The sequence below is a fragment of the Elephantulus edwardii genome, unplaced genomic scaffold, assembly GCF_000299155.1.
Source record: "Elephantulus edwardii isolate Elephantulus edwardi_28Jun2011 unplaced genomic scaffold, EleEdw1.0 scaffold00034, whole genome shotgun sequence".
Lineage (NCBI taxonomy): Eukaryota > Metazoa > Chordata > Mammalia > Macroscelidea > Macroscelididae > Elephantulus > Elephantulus edwardii.
The window spans coordinates 15,657,237-15,666,062 of record NW_006399784.1 but is presented as its reverse complement, the minus strand read 5'-3'; the positions used below and the strand labels follow the sequence as shown (position 1 = coordinate 15,666,062).

At 41.9% G+C, this 8,826-nt stretch overlaps 1 protein-coding gene across 1 annotated transcript; it reads left to right on the top strand.

Moving 5' to 3' along the window:
* Positions 1 to 1,141: 1,141 nt before the first annotated feature.
* LRAT (lecithin retinol acyltransferase (phosphatidylcholine--retinol O-acyltransferase)) lies at positions 1,142 to 8,525 on the top strand. Its single transcript, XM_006884494.1, has 2 exons — positions 1,142 to 1,678; positions 8,373 to 8,525. The coding sequence occupies exons 1-2, from the start codon at positions 1,142 to 1,144 to the stop codon at positions 8,523 to 8,525; spliced, it is 690 nt and encodes a 229-aa protein (XP_006884556.1).
* Positions 8,526 to 8,826: the final 301 nt, after the last annotated feature.

The following is an 8,826-nucleotide window of genomic DNA, read 5'->3' as shown; positions in this document are numbered from 1 at the left end:
AGCAGGAACGCAGTTAAGGAGTCCTGGTGCGCGCAGTCGGGGCTTCCAGTCTCTCGCTCCCCACGGTCCTAACTGCCTTGGCAACCTCTGGGCGGCTGCGATCTAAAAGAAAGTGGCAAAAATTAAACTAGTGTAGTTTAATGAGACCCTGAAGCCAAACAAATGACACTGACTCTGCTTTCCAGACGTCCGTTGGGGGCCTCGACGTTTTCCACGCTGACCGTTGGTGGTCTCGAGCCCAACGTTCACCGGTGCCTCGAGGGCGGGGCCACCAAGGGTTCCATCCTCGGTGCGCGGGGCCCTGATGCGTGGACAGCAATTCCTTCTGCACGCTGGTTGAGAGGAGGGATTCTAGCCATTTAAAGGAGAATGTGTCCCGAAGCTTGTGTGACTCAAGCTTTTAAGGAGTCTCTGGAGGCGAGTACCTCTCCCATAATAAAGTCTAGGTATCCAGGTACTCATCTCTGGAGGCAGGTCCAAGTCAGAAACCTCACTGTAGATTTTCACCCCTCAGAATGCTTTAAATCACGAGGAGCGCACCCTATCTAGGGAGGTGTAGGACCTCTTGCACAACCACACCTTCCGCCTCCACTTCCCTAGACCTTTAAATCGGCTTTGACCTCCAGTGCACCTCGGAGCCGGCGGCTGCAAGGAGTTGGCACCCAGAACGCGGAAGCGCGAGAGGGGAGGGGGGGCGCCCCTTCCAAGGAGTCCTCGATAGGGCACCCCGCGCCCTTCCTTTCCTGTCCAATCGGAGCGCCCGCCGTGTCTGTGACGGCGTTCGGCTCCGCCCCCTCGACGGCGATAAAATTGCAGCGAAGCTGCATCACTCAGCACCGCGTGTGGCCTGTGCGTCCCAGTGCAGTTCCTCCAGGTGTGCGCCTCTGAACTCACAGTCACAAGCTTTTGGCCGCCGGCCAGTCTCTATTCTTGCACTTTCTTTTCCATCCCCCGCGCGGCACGGCCGAACCCCTCCCCGAGGTTCTCCGCTTCCGAGGTTCTCCTCCTTCCTTGGCTGCTGCTGTCCCCCGCGGCGCTGGTGTGGGTCGCTGCAGGTGGGCGGCAGCGCAGCGCCCCTGTGCCAGGAGCTCACCGTGCTCGGCCCGCGGCAGTGGCCCCCAGACTCCCATTTCCTTGCAGGATGAAGAACCCAATGCTGGAGGCTGTGTCCCTGTTGCTGGAGAAGCTGCTCCTCATCGCCAACCTTAAGATCTTCAGTTCCGCCGCTCCAGGTGAAGACAAGAAAAGCAATTTTTACGAGATTAATTCTTTCCTCCGCGGTGACGTGCTGGAGGTGCCTCGGACTCACTTCACCCACTATGGTATCTATTTGGGGGACAACCGCGTGGCCCACATGATGCCCGACATCCTTTTGACCCTGACCGACGACCAGGCGCTCACTCGAAAGGTAGTCTCCAACAAGCGACTCATCCTGGGCGTCATTGGCAGAGTGGCGGCCATCCGCGTGGATACGGTGGAGGACTTCGCTTATGGAGGCGACATCCTGGCCAATCACCTGGATGAATCCCTGCAGAAGGCGGCACTGGTCAATGAGGAGGTGGCGCGGCGAGCAGAGAAGATGCTGGGCATGACCTCCTACAGCCTACTGTGGAACAACTGTGAGCACTTCGTGACCTACTGCCGATATGGCACCCGGATCAGTCCCCAGGCAGACAAGGTAAGGCAGGTGACACGCAGCGAAGGTGGGCTGGCCGGCCTCTTATTATCTTTCTCCCTCCCCCAAACCCTCCTACCCACCCAAGAATGTACTTCCTGACCATCACCCCCACAGGGCTCTTAAAGTTCTAGATTAAGCAAGGAACACTTGGTGCTAAAGGAGATTAAAAAAGAAACAAAAATGTGGGGGGGAGGGTGCCTCTCAAAATATCTTAAAACGTACTATGAAAGGGTGTGGCAATGCACTGATGTAAGGAAAGGCTCACATTCAGAGTTAATTCCAGAGCGCTGTAGAAGTGTCCATCTACAATAGCTCAAATGACAAAGGGCAAGTGATTGGGAGGCGTAAGGATTCTGTTGCTGGTGTATGGGCTTTGTAAGTATGCTAGTATAAAATGAAAATTTTTATTTTAAATAAAAAAAGAGAAAATATTTCTATTGCTACTGGTTGCTATTTTTTCCAAGAATTGTAATTGGGAGGGAAATGCTCAGCGTTTGTATTTAAACCATAACAGTATGCACAAATTGCTATACCTTGAAAAGAAGAAAGCAGGCAGTTTTCTCCCTCTGTAAACTGAAAAGGGTGGATTTTATTTGTTTATTATATACCAAAATTCCCAACAGGTTCCCCTGGTTTCCCCAGGTATTCTGAATTCTTTGTGTTGTTTTTCATCTCCGTCTAGCTTGTTACTCATTGTTAAATATTCTTTTGCTCAAAAAATGGTTAAATTGTTTGTGGATTCCTTAGAGGTCAAAACAGTTGACTTGGAGAAAGAGCCATTAAATAGTGGAAGGTAAATTTTATAGATTCTTTGAAAAGACAATATTAGAATGTAAGGTTATTAGCCACAAATTTTAAAGACTAGATTCTTAATTCTTTTTGAAACCACTTTTCAAGATGACTAACATTTTCATTGTTTAAAAGGTATCATTACATCCACTCTGTTTAATAGAAATATGGATAATCACATAAAAACTTGCAGTATTGGTCTGCATGCTAATTTATGGTTTAGCGGTAGTATTTGGTTTTTCTCCCCAATTCTAAAGAATTGGAGTCCATGGAACCAGTTTTAAATTTCATCACTTCTTGATTGTTTTTGACCTAAAACTCATCACTGTCTTGAAGTCAGCTCAACATCCACCCTATAGAACAGAGTAGACATACAATCAACAGTTTCCAAGATTATAAATCTTTACTAAACTGCCATATCTCTCTTCTCTCAGACCTGCTTGTGGTTTCAAACCATCCACATTTTGGCTAGCAACTGAGCAATCTAAACACTGGGCCACCAGAAACTCCAGTCTCCACCCTTGGCCTTTTTTTTTTTAAACTTATGAGGAAAATTCAGCTCTCTCCTCTATGAAGTAGCGTGGAAGTAGTATATTATTTAAATCCCAGTATATGAAACTCCTTACAGCTTTTATAGAGCCACAACAGACTCAGTCTAGGAAAAGTCTGGCATCTTTTCCAAGTAAAATAAAAAAAAAAAAATGCAGTTAGAACACTGTGCAGTGATTCAGGCCTGTTTAGAAATGAACTTCACCACATTTACAAACACTGGCTCCAAAAGTGTACAAAAGGAAACACGTCAGATTTACTTAAGAACCAAGCAAATCATTGCTTTCAGGAAAACACAGTATTTCTATCTGGTAATTAGGAGTTGCCCTTTAATGGAACATATACAACACTGTACTATGTATTTGTGCTGAAAAAGTCCAAGTGCTTTCTTTAAGGTAGTAAAATATTTCATCTGTATAACTAACTAGTTGGCATAGCTTTTCATCTTTGAAATTTGGTCAGGATTTACAGAAGTAGAGGAGTATTTTAATTACTGTTGCTGCATAGCACCTCCTGTGAAACTAGAGTTTTTGTCTTCACTTTGAATAGACTAACAAACAATTTGGCCACTGAGCAGATTTTCCGGGTGGGGGGGGTGTGGGGGACCCATCCCAAATTTTCTAGTTCTAAGAACTGTTTTGAACATGCCCTGAGAAAAGTGGGTCATTAATCCTGAAGGAGGTCTGGTTTATATGCTTTGGAAGTATATGAAATTATTTGACGCAGAGTCTAATTGTTGAATTCTCCATCCATAAAAGTATTTCTTCCATAACATGAACCTTGCAAAGCTGCTCCTTAAACTTAAATTTGAGTTTGTAAAAACCCAAAAAGTTCCCACAGGAAAACTTAGTCATTATATGAAAATAAAGTATAATTTACCCTTTAATTCTTTGTGATAGTTCTCATTTTAAATGAGCTTACAAAGTATAAAATAAAATTATTTTTATATTGCTATTGAGGATCTGTCATTTTGTGAACTATAAATCCTTTCAGTAATGTTAATTACTACTAATCCTAAATTTTTTCATATATATACACACACATGCATACATATTTTAACTTTGCTAATGTTGCTTTTTATTGCAAAACAATTAATGCAAATAGCTTTTTCTTTTCTGAAGATCCATTGATCTCTAAAGTGCTCCTTATAGAAATCCAGGACGTTCCCACTATTGTTGAATACCAGTAGAATGGCCTCCTAGAATAACAGCCTAATGAAAGAACTAGGGCTTTCGGTATTTGAAATAAAATTCACCTTGAGAAAATCTACTTATTGGAGGAAGAGAGCTTACAATGACTCTATTTGCCTTATTTAAAAAATTACTGGGGAAGAAGAGAAAACAAGCATTGTCGATTTATTCATTACTCACTTACTGGAACATTTTTCTCCCCATTGTTTGCCGGACTCTTTCCCTACTGTCCTAAAACTTCACTCAGTTTTGATGGCCACCTCTTTGAAATGATAGTTTAGTTAAGTAAGATAAGACAAATCATTTTATGTTTGATATATCAGTGGTCCAATATCTGGATAACAGAAAGTTTCTGATTTGTTCATTTAATCTTACTCTCAAGATATTCCACTTCCATATGCATAGAAAGTAATTGAAAAGACCATGGCCTGGATGAGGCACACCTTAATCTTTAAACTGATATAATTTCTTTTTAGCACTTTGGAGAGGTCCCTGACAGTAGGTAATGTATTAACATCTATTGGAGTTGTTCTTTCTATTAATCTAGAATTTGAAAACACAGTGGTCCAGTACACATAAGCCACTGGTGGACTAGAAAAGGACCATGAGTTTTCAGTGAACAAAATGGAGTAATTAATTTCTGAATTGTGGTATTAGCAGTGAAGAAAACTGAGAAACTCATTGTCATCAAGTAAGTTATGACTCATAGCTGATCCTCCATTGGGTTTCCAAGGCAGTTAATCAAATGGAAGAGACCTCTCATCTTTTCCCCTAAGAACAGCTGGTGGATTTGCACCTCCAGAGAGGTAGGTGCTGCCTTGGGGTGAGCAGTGCAACTCTTCAGACTTCACCACCAGAGGTCTCTAGAGATGCAGATAATTATGGGTAAATGTAGCAGAAATAGTAACCGTTGTTATACTTTACATTTACATAGCATGTAGAAGAATAAAGGGTTTGGTGGTTTTTTTGGTTTGTTGTTTGTTCCCCCCCCCCCCATAAAACATCTTATTTGATTCTGACAATAACCTTGGTATCCCCATGAATTGGGGAGGCAAGGGTGATCTAATGGTCAGGTGACTTGCCTGAGATCAGTCATACAGCTAGTCAGAGATGGAATCAGGACTCAAATATAGCCTATCAACAACCTGGTAAAAGTACCTTTCTAAGACAAGAAATTAGACAGAAGAATAGATTCCTCAGGAATTGTTGTTATTATTAGGTGCCATTGAATTGAGTAGAGCCCATAGTGACCCTGTCTATGAACAGTGAACCCTTTTCTATCCTGTGCCATACACAAAATCTCTGACACACTCAAGTTCGTTGCTATAATCACTATGTCAATCCACCTGGTTAAGGGTCTTCCTCTCCCTTCCCATCCATTCACCTTTCCAAGTACGATGTTCATTTCCAAGGAATAGCCTCTCCTAGCAACAGGGCCAAGGTATGTGAAAGAACTGAATATTCCATGAACTGTCAAAAGTATTAACAGATAGATCTTGGAGAAGGTATGACCAGAGTGCTTTGGAGGCAAAGATGATAAAGCTTCATCCTCAGGGATAGTTGTTATTGTTGTTGTGGAGTCAAGAAAGACCCTATGAACAAAAGTCTTGAACCCTATCCTGTCCTGTGCTTTCCTCACAGTCTCTGACATACTCAAGCCCATTGCTTCAGTCACTGTAACAGTCCTCATGGTTTGTGTTGTTGTTGTTAAGTGCCATCAAGTCATAGACAACTCATAATGATCCCATGAACGAAAGATCTGAACACTTGTATAACTTTCATCATTTCTCTAAGTTCATAGCGTTTCCAGAAGCATGCTATTTTGAAAGTGGATATCCTCACAGGGATGTCCTCATGGGTAGGGACCATATTTAATATGCCTTTATTTTCAGTAGGTAATTATATTTGTTCCCATTCCAAAGAAAGGTGACCCGACAGAGTGTGGAAATTATAGAACAATATCATTGATATCACATGCAAGCAAGATTATGCTGAAGATTATCCAAAAATGACTGGAACAGCACATCAACAGAGAACTGCCTGAAGTGCAGGCTGGGTTTAGAAGGGGTCGTGGTACTAGGGATATTGTAGCTAATGTTAGATGAATCTTGGCTGAAAGCAGGGAATACCAGAGGAATGTCTATCTGTGTTTCATTGACTATGCAAAGGCATTTGACTGTGTGGATCATAACAAACTGTGGCTGATTCTGAGAAGAACAGGAATCTCAGAACACTTTATCATGCTAATGCGAAACCTACACTTGTTGGAGCAGGAAGCAGTTGTCAGAACAAAGCAAGGAAACTGCCTGCTTCAAAATTGGGAAGGATATATGCCAGGGATGTGTCCTATCGTCATACCTTCTCAACTTATATGCAGAACAGATTTATCTGGGAGGCTGGGCTGTATGAGAAGTCTGGCATCAGGATTGGTGGAAGATCCATCAACAGTCTGCATTATGCAGATGACACAACCTTGCTCGCTGAAACTGAGGAGGGCCTGAAGTGCTTGCTGCTGAAGGTCAAGGACTGCAGCCTTCAATATGGATTAAAGCTCAATATCAAGAAGACAAAGATTCTTACCACTTGGCCAATTGGCAGCATCGGGATGGATAATGAAGAGATTGAGATTGTTCATAGCTTTAGTTTGCTTGGCTCCACAGTCAACACTCTTGGCACCAGCAGACAGGAAATTAAAAGACGTATTGCCATGGGAAAGTCTGCTGTTAGGGACCTCTCCAAAGTACTGAAGAGCAGTGGTGTCACTCTGGAGACTAAGGTGCGTCTGATACAGGCCATGTTCTTTGCAATCACTTGCAATGCATCAGAGAGCTGGACAATGACTAGAGATGATAGGAGAATTTATGCCTTTGATCTGTGGTGCTGGAGAAGAATATGGAACGTACTATGGACTGCTAAGAAAACAAACAGGCTCATCCTGGAGAGGGTTAAACCAGGCTGCTCCTTGGAGGCAAGGGTTCTGAGGCTTCATCTGACATCTTTGAACATGTTGAAAGGATGGACCAGTCCTTGGAGGGGATCATCATGCTTGGGAGGGTGGAGGGACAGAGCAGGAGGAAGACCTTTTATGAGGTGGATTGATTTAGTGATTGGGGTAATTGGGGTGGGTGTGTCAGAGACAGTGAGGTTGGCACAGGACAGAGCAGGGTTGAGGGCTGTTGTACATAGTGTCATTATGAGTCGCAAGCAACTCGACAGCACATAACAACAATTATGCTTAACCATTTATATAAATTTTTTACAGTATTAAGACTGTGAATATGCTATAATAACAAAATGTTTTGTTTAATTATAGATTTTTTAATTTGTGAGAAAGTTTTTATTGAAATCACCAAATTTTAGAATGGTGAATAAGAATCATATTTCTTACCAATAATAGGCTAAAATCTGTTGCATTTACTCAAGATTAGAGATTTCTCTGTGCATTTGATTTCAGAATATGTCGTTGTTGCTAAGTTCTGGTGGCACAGAGAGATACATGTTGGTTGCTAATGGAAAGTTTGGTAGTTTTGAACCCAAGAGAAACAGCAATTTACAGAAACCCGAGAAGGCATTTGCACTTCATCTTATAGACTTGTTATGAGTTGGAATCAGCTGAATAACAGTGAGTTTAGTTTTAGATTGATAAGCAGATAAACACTATTCTTACCTTTGATTTTAATAACTTTTATGTAATTACATTATTCCCTATAATTGTCTAGAAAAGATTTGTATTTATAAACAGAGGTGGCCTAGTGGCAAAAAGCTACACTGTAATCCCGAAGGCAAGCAGTTTGGGACTACCAGCTGCTCCATGGGAGAAGAATAGGCAGTTTCCTCTCATGCAGTTAACTGGTTTTGAAAACCTACTAGAGCGTCACCTATTGGTCGGTTCTGACTCTACGGTATACAACTACCACCACCAGTACCATTATTAAGCCAGATGGTTAAAATGTTATTTCAGCCATAAAAAGTTTATCAGCATGAATAATGAGGGATGTGGAATCAAGAACTGTACTGTTAACATCGTTGATTTTCTACAAATCATAAGGGCACAGTATTTCTGCTACTAGACTATTACTTGGGAAATCTATGCTTTACTATTTTATATATGTGATTGTTCTAAGTTTTCATCATTTCTCCCAATAATCTTTAATTTTATTTTTCAGTTTTGTGAGATTGTGAAGATCATTATCCGTGATCAGAGAAGTGTTCTTGCTTCAGCAGTCTTGGGATTGGCTTCTATCATCTATCTGGGAATGGCATCATATACAACACTTCCTGCAATTTTTATTCCATTCTGCTTGTGGATGGTGGGCTAACTTCATACCTCCGTGTCATTGTGTGTGTTCTCTGTGTAAATATGTTTATATTTATAGAGCACAAATCACTATAAGCTTTGTTGAGAACAAATGTGACCTGTAACACACTGTTCTGGATAAAAATGTGATTAAGAATCACACAAAGTGCTTACTATGTAAGCCCAAGAACAAAGACTTTCTGATGTTCTCAGACAGTTTTAAAGCACCACCTAGGTGTGGAGATGTGATAATTTGTGGCAGAATTCAGCCATATAAGAAAACCAGCCCCTACAATGATGGCCACAGGAGACTGTTGTTTCTC